Source organism: Helianthus annuus, chromosome 12 (genome assembly GCF_002127325.2).
Source record: "Helianthus annuus cultivar XRQ/B chromosome 12, HanXRQr2.0-SUNRISE, whole genome shotgun sequence".
Classification (NCBI taxonomy): Eukaryota; Viridiplantae; Streptophyta; class Magnoliopsida; order Asterales; family Asteraceae; genus Helianthus; species Helianthus annuus.
In genome coordinates, this window is record NC_035444.2 from 133,102,447 (window position 1) to 133,122,842 (window position 20,396).

The 20,396-nt window shown below is 34.5% G+C and overlaps 1 protein-coding gene across 1 annotated transcript; it reads left to right on the top strand.

Annotated features, from left to right (window-relative positions):
* The first annotated feature begins 7,521 nt into the window (after nt 1–7,521).
* On the top strand, nt 7,522–17,490 carry LOC110928673. Its single transcript, XM_022171709.2, has 22 exons — nt 7,522–7,948; nt 9,546–9,608; nt 10,991–11,172; nt 11,282–11,387; nt 11,475–11,549; nt 11,793–11,852; nt 11,938–12,042; nt 12,105–12,215; nt 12,316–12,357; nt 12,663–12,755; nt 12,840–13,006; nt 13,090–13,382; nt 14,218–14,339; nt 14,426–14,468; nt 14,544–14,635; nt 15,388–15,436; nt 15,571–15,641; nt 15,811–15,921; nt 16,069–16,169; nt 16,276–16,321; nt 16,439–16,519; nt 17,139–17,490. Exons 1-21 carry the CDS (start codon nt 7,763–7,765, stop codon nt 16,481–16,483), a joined length of 2,163 nt encoding a protein of 720 aa, XP_022027401.1. The 5' UTR covers nt 7,522–7,762; the 3' UTR covers nt 16,484–16,519; nt 17,139–17,490.
* Nucleotides 17,491–20,396: the final 2,906 nt, after the last annotated feature.

Below are 20,396 nucleotides of genomic sequence, written 5' to 3' on the forward strand. Positions count from 1 at the left end.
GTGTGATTGATTTTGGCAACAGCTGGGAAAAACATCTCCCATTGGTGGAGTTTTCGTATAATAACAGTTACCACACCAGCATTCAAGCCGCTCCATTTGAGCCATTGTACGGGCGTAAATGCCGATCACCTCTTTGTTGGGCAGAGGTGGGTGATAGTCAGATCACGGGTCCAGAACTTGTAGTAGACGCAACGGAAGAATTGCTCAGATACGACAACGAATGGCGGCAGCTCGTGACCGTCAGAAAAGCTACGCTGATAAGCGCAGGAAACCACTCGAGTTCCAGGTTGGGGATCGAGTGCTACTCAAAGTCTCACCTTGGAAAGGTGTAGTTCGTTTTGGCAAACGAGGCAAGCTCAATCCGCGATATGTCGGACCGTTCGAAATCATAGAGAGAATAGGCAAGGTGGCCTACAAACTGAACCTACCAGCAGAACTCGGTGGGGTTCACAACGTATTTCACGTGTCAAATCTAAAGAAATGTCTGTCAGATGAGACCCTCATAGTGCCTTTTAAGGAGCTCACTATAGAAGACCAGTTGCAATTCGTCGAGGAACCAGTAGAGATTACTGACCAAGATGTGAAAGTTCTCAAGCACACCAGAATACCTCTTGTTCGAGTTCGTTGGAACTCCCGTCGTGGCCCAGAGTTCACCTGGGAACGAGAAGACCAAATGAAACTCAAGTATCCCCAGTTGTTCAAGAACAATGCAACCACTACTGAGGCAGTACGAAATTCCAAATCAACGGGGGATGATGTGACACCCCAGGAAAACCAGTAAACCACAACTTAACTAGCTTCCTCAGTAACCGCATGCTAAATTTCGCGACGAAATTTCTTTCAAGTTGGGGATAATGTGACAACTCGAGTTTCCAAGATTCCACCTTTGCATTAATTGCACATTAATTGTTAAGTTGTTTGTTTATACGACTTGTTTGCTTTGTAACCATACACGTTTGTGATATGTTAAAACGTATTGTGATTGTTGCATCTATGTGTAGTGTTATATCATGTAACCTGTTTGAAGAACTTAAACTATTTAAACCTTGAATGGCCTCGATGAAACAAAAGAGCTTCGCCATCTACACTCCGACAAAACTGAGGAGTGTTTCGCCATCCTTGTTTCGACGAAACGAAGTGTTTCGCTAGCCCAACGTTTCGCCGAAGCCCATTAAGGGCCCAGTACGTTACGCAAATATTTATTGTGTATTACGGTTCCATTCGTCACACTGTTAGCAAATAAGAAACCCTAGAGCTCTCTCTCCCTATTGACGGCGACTGTGTGTCCTCGAAGCCATCTAAAATCGATCAAGTCATTCTTTCCGTTCAACCGGTTAGTGTGTAATATCTCAGATTGATTAAACTGTTAAGTTGTTATGTAGATGGTTGTTAGTATATTTGAATTCCATTGATTGTTGAGGATGATTATTTGTGAACCTGATAACAATTAGGGTTTCTTGGTTTTGTTGATTGAATAGATTTTGATCAGTGAGATAGGCTGTCAGTGTTGACGAAACTGTGAAATTGTATTCTGCAATGGCCATCATATATGCTAGATTGTTTAAGGTTACCACGTGATTCTGATATGATTGGATGATGATTGATACTGGTTGTTTTGACATGAATCGCATGATCGACGGTTAGGGTTTTGGGTAATCATCAGTCACGATGTAACTAACTTAATGGACGAAACGCCGATGATGACGAAATGGATGCGTTTCGCCGGAGGATAATCACGGTGAAACAGGCATGACGAAATAGTGTGTTTCGCCGAGGGTAATCACGACGAAACAGAGGGTGTTTCGTCGAAGGGGACTTACGACGAAACAATTGTGTTTCGTCGAATTTGAAAACTGTACAGTAACTAAGTTTAATTCTGTTAAGGGTTAACTGGGTTAGGCAGCTGTTGTTAATGATAAGCATGACTTGCATGAGCTTATATGACTGATAAATGCCATGTGTTAGTTGTTACTTGCATGTATGTGATGATCTTGACTGTTAGTCGAACTCCGTGAAGGTCAACTGATTGTGTATACGTGCATACCATAGGCCTTGACTGATTAATTGGAACCAAGTAATTAATCAAACCGAGCAAACCAAGGTGAGTTCACACTCTTTCCAAGGCATGGTGTTCCCGGTGGGTTGGGAATGGGATTGAATGACTACCCGTACTTTCATCACTACTAGACTACTTACCACCGTCCTCGGATTGAGAAGGACGCCAGTGCTAAAACCTAAGTAAAACCTACGTACCGTTGTCCTCGGTTTGGGAAGGACACCAGTGTTAAAACCTACGTAAAACCTACGTACCACTGTCCTCGGATGGGGAAGGACACCAGCGCTAAACCTACGTACTCGCTATGTACCACTGTCCTCGGATAGGGAAGGGCACTTACGTAAAACCTACGTAAACTCATACTTACCACTGTCCTCGGATTGGGAAGGACACCTATAGATACAACTAGTCTAGTAACATACAACATGGTAAGCCCCCACTTAATATTGTAAAGGTTTGGGAAACAAGGATACTAGGCAACGCATGGTTATGAAATGAACTTACGATTTCTGAAACGAACTTATTAACTGAACAATCAACTGTGAACTTGCACAACTTTGTTGTTGACTCGTTGTTACATGCCTTGCAGGTCGATAGGTACTCTTGGAGCTTGCACAGGGAGGCGCGGTCATTGTGGAACATGGACAGTGGATGCCATGTTAAAAACATTATGACACTTCGAACTTAATACTTATGTTGGGTTTTCACATTTATGCTTCCGTTAAACACTTAACTATGTTTTGATTTGAACACCTTTTGTACTGATGGGTTGAACTTTATTTTTTACTTACAATGTTCAATATGATTGGTGGCTTGATCCTGGTCAGTCACGCCTCCAAGCGGTGATACTCCGCATGTGGATTTTGGGGGTGTGACAAGTGTAATTCACAGAGCACAAAGGTTTATGGAAATTACTGGGAGAAATTCTATTGGAGGTCCATCAACGAAGCTCGGCTTCGACAAATCCAATGTGACCTGCTTCAAGTGTAAGCAGAAGGGACACTTCAAGCGTGAATTTAGAAACTCTGCAGCTGATGTTAGCAGAGAAGGCAGAGGCAAGGAGACAGAAAGCTAGAGCTAGCAGGCGCAACAGGAAGGTGAAATAAAGACCATGCAGGAAGGAAGACTACAACTACATCCAAGGGGGATCTGTTAGTACATTATGTCTGTAGATTCCGTCTGTATCGAGTCTATGTATTTTGTCCTGTTTGTGTCGTTGTACAGTTTTGTATGTATGTATTTTGTATCTAGACGGAACGGGAGACAGAACGATTGTTTGTAAAACTCATCCGGTCGGATGACATGGGTCATCTGAACGGATGGCCATCCGATCGGATGACCCTCTGACCGGATGACTTATCCTCTCCCATGATGCCTATAAAGAGATGTGTAGGGTCATTGTTTAGAACCTTTTGCCAGTTTGTGTAGCGAAGCTCTGTCCGGTTGTCATCAGGATCTTTGTACTTTCATATCAGTGAATGAGATTGGACATGTTTAACGTTGATATCATTGTCGATTACTCTCTAACGATGCCGAGGGATTCCGCACCTCAGTATTGATCGATTCTAGCACGTTCTTCATCTTAGAAAGAACCGATTCCTTCGCATGCGCTCTCGCATATGTAATAGATAGAAATAATGTAACTTTACAATATCTGCACAAATTTACACAAGTGAATTATTTTTATACATACACCAATTTACATAACTTAGTAATTCATTTTCTTTGTCGGAAAACAATGAAAGTAGGTGATTATTTACTTTCTTTACAACTTCGTTTGTAGCAAGTATGACTTTGTTATGAAATAATCAGATTTTTTGAAATATTGAAGAATAATAGCGGTGGTATGGTATTCTATGGTATGTTAATAGAAAAGGTAAACCGCTATGCTTTGGTAAAGTTAAAATTGTTATTAGCAATGATGTTTATAGATTGCTATTTAGATGAACATGGATAGTTTGAGATTTACTATTTTTAAAATTTTGAAATCTTGATATGCATTTTAATAATAGATTTGGAAATTAGAGTCATAAATGCAAATGTGATTATCTTTACATCTGTTAAATATTGAATTTGTTTACAATACAACACAATACAATATCATATGTCATATATTTATAATATTATTAATAAATTAATATAATTCATAACACATCTAAAAAATCACTATAGTTATTAATTATAATATTAGATACCCATTAGAATTGTTGTAGAACTAATTATTATATTAAATATATTTGACTAATATTATTATCAAATTAAAGGAGAGAATGATATTTACATAAATATTTGAAGAAAAAGAAACTATATAATTTATATTAACTGTTTTTATCGCTAATACTAATTTAGAATATTTTATTATTCGTTCATTGCGAAAATCTAAAATATTTTGAGTATACAAATAAAACTAATCAATAATAAAATATATGTTCATAATATATATATATATATATATATATATATATATATATAGGGAGGGGCTCATGCGAGAACCATCCTTATTGTGAGAACCTTGAGAACCAATGTGAACACAACCTAAAATAGCTAAAAAAACCTAAAAAAACCTAACCCCCACCCCCAAAAACCTAAACCCCCCACCCCCCCCCCCTCCAAAAAAAAACCTAACCCCCCCCCCCCCAAAAAAAAAAAAACCTAAACCCCCCTCCCTCACCCCCCAAAAACCTAACCCCCCCACCCCCCCAAGCTAAAATGCTAAAAACTAAACCCCCAAAAAACTTTAAAAAATCTAAAAAAATTTTTTTGAATTTTTTAATATTTTTCATGTTAAAATCGCTACTTTTAGAAGCCAAAAAAAAAAAAATTTTTTTAAAAAAAAAAATTTTTTTTTTTGCTTCGAAAAGTAGCGATTTTTTTATAAAAAATATTAAAAAATTCAAAAAAAAAAATTTGTGTGATTTTTAGCTATTTTTAGGCATTTTTTGTGTGTTCACATTGGTTCCCGCGGTTCTCACAATAAGAGGTGGTTCTCGCATGATCTTCTCCCTATATATATATATATATATATATATATATATAGGGGATGGTTCAAATGAAAACCACTTTTATTGTGAAAACTCGAAAACTAACTAAAAAAAACCTAAAAAACACACAAAAAAAATTTTTTTTTTTCAATTTTTTTTATAAAAATCGCTAGTTTTTATATATAAAAAAAACTTTTTTTCAAAAAAAAAAAAAAAAATTTGTGTAGTGCACATGTGTAATAATACACATGTGTAGTACACATACATATGTGGAGTATTACACATGTGCACTACACAAAATTTTTTTTTTTTTTTTTTGAAATTTTTTTTATATTAAAAAACCTGCGAAATTTTGATTGCAAAAAAAAAAAATTAAAAAAAAAATTTTTTGTATGTTTTTTTTGGCTTTTTTTAATTAGTTTTCGAGTTTTCACAATAAAAAGTGGTTTTCACTTGAACCTTCCCCTATATATATATATATAGGGGAAGGTTCAAATGAAAACCACTAGTTATTGTGAAAACTAGAAAACTAACTAAAACCCACTAAAAAGGATGGGGGAGACTTTTAATGAAGGAGGGGTAAAATTGGAACAAAAAATATATAACTTTTCAAACATTTCCCATTTCTCCATACGTTATCATTTTAAAACAAAAATGGCACCATAAGATCACAAATTTTCTTATCTTTCATTCAAGTATATTCGAGCATATTTTTTATGACATAAAAAAAAATTTATGGTGTCGTCTTGTTTTCAATACTATTATTATAGTAGTGCACATGTGCAATATAACATGTACTACAATTTGCATTACATGCTTAAAATTAGTTTTTTGAGTCTAGTTTAGCTTTTAGGGTTAGTTTTTTTGGAGGTTTAGGATTAGGATTAGGTTTTTGGGTGTGGGGGGGGGGGAGGGTTAGGTTTTTGGGGGATGGGGGTGGGGGGTTAGGTTTTTTTCGGGTTTATGTTTAGGGTTTAGTTTTAGGTTTTCGGGAGGGTGGGGGTGGGGGGCTTTAGGTTTTGGGGGGGGGGGGGTTGGCTTTTGGTGGGAGGGTGAATTTAGGTTTTTTTTTTTTTTTTTGGGGGGGGGGGGGTTGGCTTTTGGTGGGAGGGTGAATTTAGGTTTTTTTTTTTTTTGGGGGGGGGGTGGGGGTTTAGGTTTTTGGGGGGTGTCGGTGGGGGGGGGGGGGGTGGGTTAAGTGGTTTAGGCTTTCCGTATTAGTGCACATGTGCAGTACAACCAATTTTTTTTTTTGAAATTTTTTTCCATATATAAAAAGTAGCGATTTTTCTAAAAAAAATTGTAAAAAAAAATTTGTATGTTTTTTAGGTTTTTTTAGGCTTTTTTAGTTAGTTTTCGAGTTTTCACAATAAAAGTGGTTTTCAATTGAACCATCCCCAGTATATATATATATATATATATATATATATATATATATATATATTAAGATGAAGAGATTTATATTTAATATTAATTAGAAGAAGAGATTTGATGATATCTTTTAAAAACATTTATTATTTTAGGGATTAAGATAAGGCTAAGTGATATTTATTATCTATTAATTAAAAAAATATAAACAAAAATTGTGATATTGAAATTATTATTACTAAATAAATGAATAAAATGTCATATGGCATTAAAAGGATTTCTTTATTAGTATTAGATCTTTTTAGGATAACTATGTAATATCAATTCAATTAATATTAGATACACCAATGGGGTGGTGATTCATTGGTAAGGCAAAGCCTTTAAAAACATCAAGGTTGGGAAGAGGGAGGTCTTGGGTTCAAGTCCTACAGACGATAAGATTAAAGAAATTAGTCGTTAAAAAAAAATTAGTATTAGATACATCAATTACTTCTCATTCACAATTTTGTCCCTTTACATTTTTGGCATTTAATAATGTAGTGTAATAAATGTCAAATAATAATGTAGTGTTTTTAGATGTAACATTTATATACTACTAAATAATAATAATAATAATAATAATAATAATAATAATAATAATAATAATATAATTAGTGTTTAAGGTAAATTAGGATGGTTGGATTAGATTTTGCTTTTCATAAGAGTCCGAGCGGAAATAACTATAAATTTAATTTTTTATGTGACCATTGTATCCTCAAACATGGAAAGGGGTAGAGAAGTTGCTGACTAACTTTTTATTATTAGAGTATCAAGTGTGAGGTGTGGAGGACATTGTTGGGTACCTTGTTTGACACGTGACAGGTGTGAGCTTTACCAGTCTACACCTTAAAAAGTGGAGTGTGAAAAGGGAGTGGCGAGACTGGCGTTAGGGTGCCATGTGACACCTAACCAAACGGTAATCAACATACAGCCAACCATTGTTAGATACCTCAACCCAGACTAACGCCCCACGCCAAGCGAGTAACACCCACCAACCCAACGCCCTATATTCTAAATAAAATAGATATTCTATGTAAAATATCCATTTTACGACCAACGCCAACCCGAAGTGTTGTACCAGGGCCAACAACGCCCTTGGCCACGCCCACACCTGTTAGTCTTAACCTACTACTCGAACAGGTTCAGTTTTCAGAAACCCCCAATTTCTCATCCGGATTCTATGTTCTTCATCCAGCTTCCAATTTCCAACACCCTCTGCACATATTACCAACATTAATGGTATCCGGATCATCTTCCTCCCATATTTCGATCCAATCCACCACTAATCGCTATTTCACAGCAGATCAGTTAGTTGAAGATGGACAACGGCAATAGGTTTCATGACGCAAGCAATTTCAACCACCAGTTGTCTAATTTGAGCATTGGCGACACTGTTAATGGCTATAGTAATACTTCAAGTACTATTAATGGCGTGAATAAGGGTGATGGATTGTTTCAGGTCATGAAAGCAGTTGAAGCTGCTGAAGCCACAATTAAACAGCAGGTAGTTTTGTGTTTGTGTTCTTTATGTATGGTATTGGATCAGTGGTTAGATTTGTGTTTTTATGTTAATAATTCTTTGTAATATGATGTTGTGATTGCTTGATTGGATGTCATGATGTGTAATTATGGTGCTAAACTAGGTCATGCTCGATAACTCGATATAAGTGTTTCGGAATTGCAGTTTTAATTCTTATGTTGATTTTCAATGAAGCAAGGGTTTATGAATGTGGTTTTGTGTGAACATATTACGTAAATGGCATTGTCTTTCTTGCGCGAATAAAATAGTTGAATGAGAAGAATGTTGTGATGGAAATTGTAAAGTGATAGTTTCATGGTAGGCTTTCTATCTGATAGCGCCTTTAATTAGGAAAAAATGTATTTTTTTTTTTTATAATTTTGGCATGTGTTTGTGAATGAATTTTGGGGATTACATGAATTACCTTGCGTATAGACACCCTACGAAACTGGTATTGTCTTTCTTGTATGGATCATTTGGTACAAAAAAGAAGAATCGGTAATGAGATTTATAGAATTGTTGTTTATTGATTAGCTTATTTTTTTGATAAAACTCTGATGCGAAAGGAAAACAGAAAAGGTATAGAGCCCTAAGCCCATCCACATGAATCCTTTTATTAAATGAATTTAGAAAGAAGGAAAAAGGCAATTAACTAGGGGCGTGCAAAGTTGGTTCGGTTCGGTTATGGAGAATTGCATAACCATAACCGATGGTCGGTTAAGCATGGTTCGGTTAACCATCGGTTATGGATCGGTTTCAGTTATATTCGGTTAATTATCCAATGTAATTTCTTTGCTTTGTTCAAACTGAAAATGGTTCGATTATAGTGTTCTATGCTCGGTTATACATGGAAATATACATGGTTCATGCCAAAGACATAATTGAAAACATTTTATTGGAAAATAAAGAACAAATCTATAAATTTACAAAATATGAAACGAACTACAAAACCTGAACGATCTCATTAGTTTCTGGAAACACAAAATATGATTTATAAAAAAAATATTTCAAGCTATTAAAAATAAAAACATAATTTTTACCAACTTGAATAATGTATTTTGGAAGTTCAGTTCAGTTTTGTTTTAATTCGGTTATGGATGATTGCTTAACAATAACCATAACCGATGGCTAAGTTATGGAGATACAGTTAACCATAACCAATCGGCTTGATCGGTTACTTTTTTTGGATAATATTTCGGTTTTTCGGTTATGGTTCGGTTTTTGCACACCTCTACATTTAACTATTGTTTCTACTGATCAATGCCAAGTAGCATACATGTAAATTTCAGTTCTGTGTATGTTATTGTGTTAGTCACCAAGAAAGCTTGACAAGCGTTTGGAAATGATTTAGATGGAATGGAAAAAGTATTTGGGAAATAGTACATATTTTTCAACAGTTAAGGAATTAAAGTGACATGATAGAGAATAACTTAGCCGTTTTATCAGTCACAAAAAATGCTTGTAACACTATATACTTAATATTTTTGTAGTTCTATAAAATTATTTTTTTTAGTTCATCGTTGTTCTCATCCTCACCTTCTGTTTCTGACTCCCATTTTTCATACTATTCATCTTTTTACAGGTTGAAGAGAATCATAGATTGAGGTCGGAGCTTCAAAAGAAGATTCAGGAACTTGAAAACTATGTATTTGTTCTCTCGAATGCAGCCTTATTGTTTTTACTAGCTGTCATGTCTCTTTCCCAACTTACTTAGATCAGCCTCTTAATATTATATTTATAGCACAAAATCACTATCAAAGCTCTCAACTTTATTAAATAAACACATTGCGGTTAGTTGATTACTTTTAATCTCCTTGACATGCTTTTGGAGTACATTGAGTGTGTCCATCATTCAATATTTACACAGCCAGTTAACCAGTAGGTATTATAGGTTTTTAGTGACGCAATTGACTTATGTTTGAATCACAACTCAATATTGCAGTTTTTTTTTTTTTTTTATATCATTAGTTATATTTGAAGGACCTGGTAGGCTGGTATTAGGTTTCTAGGAATGTTAGGAATCAAGTGTAAAACAATTGACTTCTCTTTGACTTGTGAATTTACCATGATAATAGTTTAGCTAATTAGGTGTAGTGGATTAGGGTGCATGCCTTACAAATATGAATCATACAAGATTGTATTACTTAGTGATTAAACGGGCGTATTATTTTACCATAGCCATCCATTTCTATAGTAGTGCTTTCAAGCAGCAAATTAGGAGAAAGAACATAAAAATACTTCTGGGTCATATTAAACGGTAATTGTAAGGTGAAGAAAGATGCCATTTCCTCCTGTCATTATTAATGTGAAGTTATGATCGTCTTGAGTGTGAGCTTAGCTTCAACGGCCATTTCAATGGGAAGATGAGCTTATCTTTTACCATTCTTTGTTTCTCTTTCTAGTATTATTATCATTTTATTGTTTAATATCAAATCTACAAAGAACACAAGAACTATTTGAATGGTAAGATGATAGATGTTTGTACAAACGTCAATTCAGATAACAAGGATAAAGTTTACCATAAGTCCACCTCATCAGTCATCACTTGAAGCGTAGAAAATATATAAGAATTTGTGTCAGTGGGTCATTTGTCATTCTCAAATTATGTCATTTAAATTTTTTTGAACACCATATTTACTTAGGTGAAGTAAATGGTAACACTAATCCCTTGTTACAAATTCCTATTTAACCCGTTAGTAATCATTACAAAGTGTTGATTAAAAACTGCTTTGCTGTGTGTTGATGATGTTTACAAAGTCCACTAGTTTCCTTTATTTAGTCGTAACTAAAGTTATATCACATTTATGATAAATAGGATCATATTCTATTATGCAAATGATGACTATATCAATTATCATGTAAACATTTTATATGCTAAGTCATTTCACATATGAACACTGCTCTTCATGCTTCTACTCTCTATGTGTATTGCTGAATTTCAGTATTTGGGGTGTTATGCTGCATATTTTTGAGGTCTGCACAGTCGTTTTATTTGTTATATAAGAATCAGTGTGATTTTTATGACAGAAATCGAGTGATACAAAGACTGAAAATACTCCCCCAATTGGTCATTCGAACAACCATGAAAATAAGGATTTCATGGAGACCCAAATTAACGAAGCCGCTAAAATGGTTCCTGGTGACCACACAACAACAAATAACGGGGGCATGTTTTCTTCAGCCTCTACATCATTGCTTTCTCCTTCAAGGTATTTTGGATTTTGTATATAAGTCATGGATTGAGAATAAGATTTTATCCACTTACTCATTTACATTTATCCACAAGAACGGATTTTACATACACAAACCCACTGTTAGGTATCAACCGGAGCGAGAATATGATCCACAGTTTAATGCATCTGTACATGGACAAAGGCTCATGACAATATCTGGTGTACAGAACGCTGAAATCCCCTTAAATCAGGTATAGTTGTTTCTATCATGGTTTTTGTTTTTCACAAACTCTTTGAATCATAAAGGTTGTATTTCTCTATAATATTTATGTGCATAGATCGTTATTGACACCCGAGATCAGGAGCAAGACATTTTGTTGTTGAGAAAGCATCTTGCTGACTTTTCAATCAAGGTAGGGCCAATGATTGTGTTTTATATCTAACGGGTCAAATTAAAATGTTTACGTTGAAAGCCGCCGAAAGTATATCTCCTAAATAGCTATATCCAAAGCTTGAGTATTTTATTTTATTAATATTAATTTAACATGATGCATTTTAAAGATAATTTTTTTTTTACCCGTAACCTAACCTGGTCATTCACATGAATGCTTTTACTATACTTGATGTAGTAATACTACAACTGCTGTGGTTTACAGGAAGCCAAAATACACAATGAGAAGTTAGCATTGGAGAAACGAATTGCTTATATGCGTTTGGTCAGCAAGATATTTGCTTACACATTACATGTCCTCTTTCTTCACCATACAGTAGTTATACTAAAACTTATGATGCTTGCTATAGGCCTTTGATCAGCAGCAAAAGGACCTCGTTGATGCAGCATATAAAGCCCTTTCATACAGACAAGAGATTATTGAAGAAAATATACGCCTAACATATGCATTGCAGGTACTTTATCTTTGTTGATTTTTCGCAACTCCAGAATTCATATGATTATATGGTGTTTTCAGGATGCACAAGAAGAACGAACAACATATATACAATCTTTAATGCCTCTTCTTGCTGAATATTCTCTTCAGCCACCAGTTGTTGATGCCCAGTCCATCGTTAGTAATGTCAAGGTTTTACCAATTCGTCTGCAGCAGCCCTTTTCTCTCCTAATTGTCGTTGTCAATATTCTTCTTCCTAATATCTAATTGATGGAACCTTTTCTGTTGATAGGTACTTTTTAGACATTTACAAGAGAAGCTCATAGGTATCGAGGTACGTTATTTTTGTGTGGTTAACGGTTAGGCTACAGGTGGCAATTTCAACCAATATAGTTTTGAAAACGATTAAATAAGGTTGTGTTTTATGACTTTATCTTCAATGGGTAAATTCATTAAGTTTAGCTTAAAAGGAACCGCCAAATGGGTCAAGCGGGTTTGAAGTCTCCGAAAGTGCTTTTGTTAAATTTTTAATGCACCCTCTTTATTCAAAAAGTTGGATTATTGCTTTGGACATATACCTATATATTACTCTGGTTGTTAATATGCATGTGAATGATTGGACTCTTGTGGATCTGGCAGACAAAGCTAAAAGAGTCTCAATATCAACTAACAGCCTGGCGTTCTGATGTGAATCCCTCGAGTTATGCACCATCACCGTTGCATTCATTTGGGGTAGGGTAACAATATCAAACTGTCCTTTTTCTACTATAACAATTACCAACGCCTCGTAAAATGCTAAAAATTCCCATCTTACAGAACAAAAACGGGCTTGAATTGGTGCCGCAACAAGCATACTCTGATGGACAAGTACCAATGTCATCAGACCATCTGACTGCTAGAGGCTGGGATGTAGCAGGACATTCAGGTGGTGTTGCCGACAATTTGGAGCCTGATTCAGGGAGGTATTCACCTCTCATGAACAGGTGAGCCGTGAGCCATCAAATCTTGACCGTTCATCACCATCTGGTTCTGTTTGGTATATAATTTTTAAAATTACGTTTTACAGAAATGATCATTCACTTGGGACAAATGCACAAGTTGCTAGTCACCAGGGTAATTCGTATCCTACAAGTAAAAATGAGGAAATTACCAATAAACAAGTTACATTTAGCGATCCGGTTAGCAATAATGACGATGATTTTGATGAGGAGGGAAACCATAATGAAGGAAATGAGGGGGAACCATTTGCCAATTGGAATTCCAAAAAATCATCTTATACAACCACACTTGAGGATCCTAACTCATATTCTCCGTATTTATCTCCGGTTCTTGAAGAACCTGGTTCTTCATTCTCTGAAGGTAATAGTTAATCAAATGTTGTAATTTCAACCCATTTACTTATCATTATTATTAAAACTAGTAATCTTAACCCGCCCGTTGCGGCGGAACAGTACACTACAGACACTTGGTATAGCAACCGAAAGAGAGAACATAAAACCACAGGAAAAAGAACATCGAAACGTCAACATACATGATACATATAGGAAAAAAACAATAAAAGACGAAATACTAAAAGCAAAAAAGTAGCGGTGCTGATAATATCGATACCATAACATATTTTTCTGTTCGAGTCGATTTGGTTCATCATGTTAACTAACGAGAAAAAACCCGAAAAAAGCGAAATACTAACAGGGATTAAAGTAGAGGGACTGAAGATGTATATTAACAAAGTTGAGGTAGAGGGACTAAACATGTATATTAGCAAAGTTAAAATAGAGGGACTAAACAAGTATATTTACAAAGTTAAAGGGTAAAAGGAGTAAAATCATTGTGGACCAATCATCTTGCGACACTTGGCTAGGATTGGTCCACCGACATAGCCTTTTAAGTTTTAAGTATATGTATAATACAATATTAATAAGTTTTGAAAATGTTTTTTTTCTGTTACTGGTCAAATGAGTAATTAAAGTAGCTTTACAGGAAACAAGTTGAATAACACACTACTTATCTATAAAATATGATCAAGGATTTGAACAAAAAGGTCTTGGGTCAACCCAACTTGACCAGTGTCGTTTTATACCAAAGAAACTGTCTGTTTGGACACTGTTACTTGTCTGATCCACCCATCTTGTGTCTACACTGGCTAGTTGTTATTTAACTGGTCAAACTTTGACTTGTTTGTTACAATATTCAGCTGCAGATGATGACCCGTTACCTGCAGTAGAACAACTCCAAATTTCAGGCGAACCTCTCCCGGGTCGAGAACTACAAGCAAGTGGATACTCTATCAATGGAACTACAAGCTGTAATTTTGAGGTTTCTGATTTTATATTGTAAACATTAATTGAAGTCCAGTTACATTTCTAGCATTCTTATTTATGTTTTTAATAAATGTTTTTCAGTGGGTACGACATATGGAAGATGGGTCTGTTAGCTATATTGAGGGTACTCCTCCTTATGGTCTTACGCCTTTATTCTTTAATAACTTTATTCATTTTGACTGGAGAATTTGTGAAACAGGTGCGAAACAACCAACCTATCTTGTTACTGCTGATGATGTTGATACATACCTTGCCATTGAAGTCCAGCCCATGGATAATAGAAAGCGGAAGGTGTTATACTTTGCCTGAAATTTATGATTGATTTTTATTTCTCCATCTGGTTATTTGGGATTAGGATCAAATACAAAGGATCCTTATTGTAAGAAGTGTAAGAAGGATTTATAAAGTGACAAGTGTCCAATAACCTAAAAAAACCCACTACACACACAAAAAAAAAAAATTTAAACATCCACCACCACCACCAAAAACCTAAACCCCCACCCCCCCCCTCCCCCATCACCTACCCCAAAAAAAAACTTTTTCTTTTTTTTTATACCGGGGGGTGGGGGTTTAGGTTTTTGGGTGGTGGTGGGGGTGGGTGTTTAGTTTTTTTTAGATTTTTTTTTTTTTTTTTTTGGGGGGGGGGGGTGTTAGGTTTTTTAGGTTTTTGGGGGGTTGGGGGGGGGGGTTAGGTTTTTTGGGGTTTTTTTTTGGTGAGGTATAGTTTTTTTTTTTTTTGCCCGAGGGGTGGGGGGGGGGGTGGGTTTAGGTTTTTGGGTGGTGGTGGGGTGGGGTGGGTGTTTAGGTTTTTGGGTGGTGATGTAGTGGGTTTAGTTTAGGTTATTGGACACTTGTCACTCTATAAATCCTTCTTACACTTCTTACAATTAGAAGTCTTTGTAGAATAACTTAACCCGGTTATTTGAAGTTGATAACTATTTCTACATTTTATTGTATTATATCTTAATAATTCTAGCGTTTATTTGATAAAAAAAATCGCAAATGAGGACATTATCCACAATATGTTTGAATTACATGTCCAGGGTGAACTTGTAAAGGTTTTTGCCAACGAGAACAGAAAAATTGTATGTGGTAAGTTAATTCTGATTTCTTCCTCCTGTATATAAATTGGTGTGATTGTGTATTTGATATTACTTGATCACCGTGCACCGAATTTTGCTCCTAGAAGCTGTAACAAACTACCAGCGTTTTCCTTGTTTTCACAGATCCTGATATGCACGACCATATCAGAAAAGCTCTTCAGACTGGTTATGCCGAACATAGATTGTCCTTGTGGGTATGACGTTTTTTAAAGTATCATTATATTGTATTATCAGTCGCTAGAGCGGTTTAATTTATTTCTATGGGTCGGGTCGAAACATATTGTCCATAAATACACTCTGTACAACTCTCGAGTTTTTCTTCAAGTAATCTGATGTTTTCTTTTTCTTGGTGTTAATTTACAGACGGGATACCTCGACATATGGGAGCCAGTTACATTAGTGATCAAGAAGGATGGAATTAACATAAAGGGTGGTGGCACTCCGGTCAATGAGAAGTTCAGTCCAACCGCAACAGTATGCTTTCCAGCCCTTGTTATTTGAAAATTTAATACTTATTATCTTTCTCGAAAGATGGTGACTTTTCTAGTTTTTTAATTTGCATAAAGTAGAGTTATTTGATGTTTTCAGTTCCATTTTATAATTTGATTCAACAAATTCCAGGTATTTATTCCATATGGAAATCCGGTGGAGTTTTCTATTATTGGTTTAGGAAGTGCTGAGAGGAAGCTTCGAGTGGAGCAAGAACCAGCTACTGCTATCGGGTGCTAATATTTATATGATTTTTATTTTTTTTTGTAATTTCTTGGTTGTTGTCACATATATGTAAAAAAAATGTTAATTAATTGTTTTTAAGCTTTATTTTTACAGTTCAAGGGATATCATCGTTCTCACCTTGAGATACTTTATCAAACGGGTAATGATTTCAAAAACCCCTGATCGTTGTTCGTTATTAATATATGCAGCAAAATTGGAAAAAGAGGTAAATATAATATTGGTTTTTTTTAATATTCATATTTGGAACTGGTTGCAGGCTGTTGAGAAAAAGAAGGCGAAAAAGAAGGGCTTATTCTTTTGATGAACAAATGGTTGAATTCTTTATCAACTGAAAAAGGTTGACACTTATGATCCGTTTTAAGTTTTTTTTTAGTTTTTAATTTAGCTCTATCTGACGTTTTTGAACAATACATCTATTCGGGTGATTGATGGAATTTACATATATCTTTTTGAGTGAATTTCAAGAATTGTCCTTTGTCTTTATACCCATTTTCAGGCGCTGTCCTTTATGTTCAAAATTGACGAGTTTTGTCCTTTATGTTTTCATATCATACACGTTTTGTCCTTTAGGCCTAACCCAGTTAGTTTTTTCAGTTAAATTTGGTCATATGCTTTGTACATGAGAGCATTTTTGTCAATTCAAAGGTAAGTTCAACGGCAGATTTACAGCTCAAAAGCTTCTACAACCTTTGAATTGACAAAAATGCCCTCATGTGCAAAGCACATGACCAAATTTAACTGAAAAAACTAACTGGGTTAGGCCTAAAGGACAAAACGTGTATGATATGAAAACATAAAGGACAAAACTCGTCAATTTTGAACATAAAGGACAGCGCCTGAAAATAGGTATAAAGATAAAGGACAATCCTTGAAATTCACTCTATTATATTTTTTTTTTTTGTTAATCATGTTTTTATTCAAGTTGTGGAATGATGTAAATCATTTCCGTCTTACAGGGTAAGACCGGACCAACATAACCTGGACCGTTGGACCAAAGGCCGAGCAGAAGGGAAATTGTGGACCGAAGACGTAACCGATAAGCAGTGGTTCGGTACCTGGTCGGTTCCAGAACCGGTCGGTTTTAAATCTTACTGGAAATTGAAATACGTTTATTGTATCTGATTTGGGGATTATATTTTCGTTTTTGTTCAACATGATATAATGAGTGTTACATGCATTAGCCATTTGTACAGTACAAACGATCACTGCACATGAAGGGTAATCAGTTTTTGCTTCCTATCTTAGTTTTGGAAGGGTTATAAATTACAAAGACAACTAGGATTTTACCGGTCCTGGGTTCGATTCTCACAAAGGGTTTTTTTTTTCCAGATTTATTGGGTTTGTTTCCTTTTGAATTGGTGTATAGGCATTATAGCCTAGTGAAGATGGATATGATCAGTTGGTTTTGCTAGAGGTACGATAATACCCCAGTGATCCGTCAGTGATTTTAATTTACCGTTAAAAAAATTACATGTTCGCAAAGTAGTGACCAAGTAATTCCTACGTAATTTGAGAGACAAACAAAAGGTAAAGAAATTAAAGCACACGTGTTAAAAAAATATATACATACATTTAACACTTCTATTACATAAACTGTACACATGTGCTAATGGTATTCGTCTAGATTAATCATCCTTGCAAACCAGGTGTCACATTTGTTTCTTGAACTTCCACTTAAAGGTGGGAAATCTGAATCTTGGACTTTTATTTTATGGTTAGGATATAATAGGAAGTTTATTTCACTAAGAATGATAGGAAGTAATCTGGAACGTTCAATTGTACAATGAATGGTCTAGATTAAAATCAAATAAAAAAACTCTCATTTAAACACGCACTCCGGGATTTCAAGGGTATTATCGTCAATTTCCAACAATAACCGCTCTTGAATATACACAGAATGCTTCATAAAAAAGTTCATTACGTTTTACACTTCGATTGAACGAACACACACATACTGAAATTTGAGAAAATCAAACTCCATTGAAGTTTATGGCATCATCGAGAGATAATTTGAAAGTTTACCTTCGAGTTACTGAAAAGAAATCCGTATCTCAAAACCCTAAATCATCAAAGAAGCAAAAAACAACATCAGATGAAGAAAACATCGATCAACAAGGAAAAATTAGTGGAAAATCAACAATGAAACAACAAACTAGTAGAAAACGAAAAGAGATTTCTAATAATGGTAATCTGATATATTTTTGCTTTTTAAACTGTATTCAAATGACGTTTTATGAAGTGCAATAGGCCTAATATACCATATCCCTTCCCAAAAATTGTTAATGAGTGTTATCTTATCATTGTATATGCTTAGTTAGGTATGTTATTAGAGACTGCGTTGCGGTTTATGTTAAAATTGTGACCTAATGCTTTTTATGGCCTTTATATATTGTGAACTAATGCGTTTTATCTTAAAAAATAGTAGAAACAAAGAGATTATTATTATGATAATTGTAATCGAAACTTAAAACATTGTGTTTTATCTTATGTTTGTATTTGCTGAGTTAGATGTGTTGTTAACTATTGCGTTTTATCATAATACTGTGTCATGCTTTTTTTTCTTAAAATTGCTGACTAATGCGTTTTATCTTAAAATATTATAGAAAACAAAATGAGATAATGGTAATGTTAATTACAAAAAATGCGTTTTATTTGCTTAGTTTGATATGTTGTTAAGTATTGTGTTTTATCTTAAAACTGTGAACTACTGCTTTTTATCTTAAAATTGTTAATTACAAAAAAATGCGTTTTATTTGCTTAGTTTGATATGTTGTTAAGTATTGCGTTTTATCTTAAAACTGTGAACTACTGCTTTTTATCTTAAAATTGTTAACTAATGCGTTTTATCTTAAATTTGTTAATTGATATTGTTTCATTATTCTGTTTAAAGATAAAAAAACAACAGGAAAAACAGAAAAGGAGAAGAAAGAAAGTGGTGATTGAAACTTCAGAAGATAAAGTTTTTGTTTCACAAGAGGAAAATACTAGGGGAGGTATAGTTCCGAACAACAACAAATAAATTCAGCTAACATACGCATTAAACATAATTTTATGAACAAATATATGTTTCTAAAACACTTGAATATATCAGATGATGATTTTGTTGATCCCCCACCAAGAGTGAAACAGACAAAAAATCAATAAAAGAAAAAGAAGGAAAAGTCAAGAGCAGAACCAAAGAGATCATTGAGGAAGGATAAAACAGATGAACAACCATATTATGATTACGACGGAAGAAAAATCAACATAAGATGTGCAGTCAATAATCTCACAGATTATATTGAAAATTTGTCAAAAGAGCAAAAGAAAGTTGTTAGAGAAATATGGTTTGGCAGCATACTATCAATCAACTTGCATTCAGTTCCATGCAAATTTGGATATTGCCTGGTAATAAACTTTGATGCTGAAAATGATGTGATAAATACTGGAGATGAAAAGATTAAGATCACGGTTGATTTGATCCAAAAGGTATTTACCAAATGGAAAAATAAAGATTGAGGAAAAATTGAGGCTCAAAGAATCAGATCTTATAATTAAATTATCGCACGATCAATTCAACAAAGAACTTTTGAAGAGAATGTATACTGCCAACGTGATTAGAGATTTAAAAAAAAAAGAAATGAGCTTGGAAGAATGTTCAAACTAAACTTCTTGGTTATATGTTTTACGGTCATGGCAGAGGCAATGCAAAATAGTAACGTTAACCAAAGATTTTTTCCATCGATGAAAAGTGACATAAATACCCAAGATTTTAGTTGGTGTGAATATATTCTGAATGTTTTAAGGCGTACAAGAAGACAATGGTCTGGAAATGAAAAGACCTTCAATGGACCTATTGGATTGCTAGCGGTATGAAATCTGATCTTTATATTATTTTTATCATAAAACGCAGTTATGCTTACTTTTTTATATGCTTGCATTATTGCTATATATTATACTGAATGCTAGTTTAGGCTGCTTGTTTATATGCTTTGTTTAAAATATGCTTGTTTAAAACGCAATGTATATAAAGTTACAAAACGCAATGACTTGTTTATATGCTTTGTTTAATATATGCTTGTTTAAAACGCAATGTATATAAAGTTAGAAAACGCAATGACTTGTTTATATGCTTTTTTAAAATATGTTTGTTTAAAATATGCTTGATTAAAACGCAATGCTTGTTTAAAACGCAATGTATATAAAGTTACAAAAAATGAGTTATGTAAGTTGTT

Excerpts from the sequence above, each read along its gene's own strand:
- LOC110928673 (XM_022171709.2), top strand. The coding sequence starts at position 7,763 with ATGGACAACGGCAATAGGTTTCATGACGCAAGCAATTTCAACCACCAG. Across the intron at positions 13,007-13,089 it reads TATTCACCTCTCATGAACAG|AAATGATCATTCACTTGGGA; the intron begins GTGAGCCGTGAG and ends TACGTTTTACAG. Across the intron at positions 15,437-15,570 it reads GAACAGAAAAATTGTATGTG|ATCCTGATATGCACGACCAT; the intron begins GTAAGTTAATTC and ends TTGTTTTCACAG.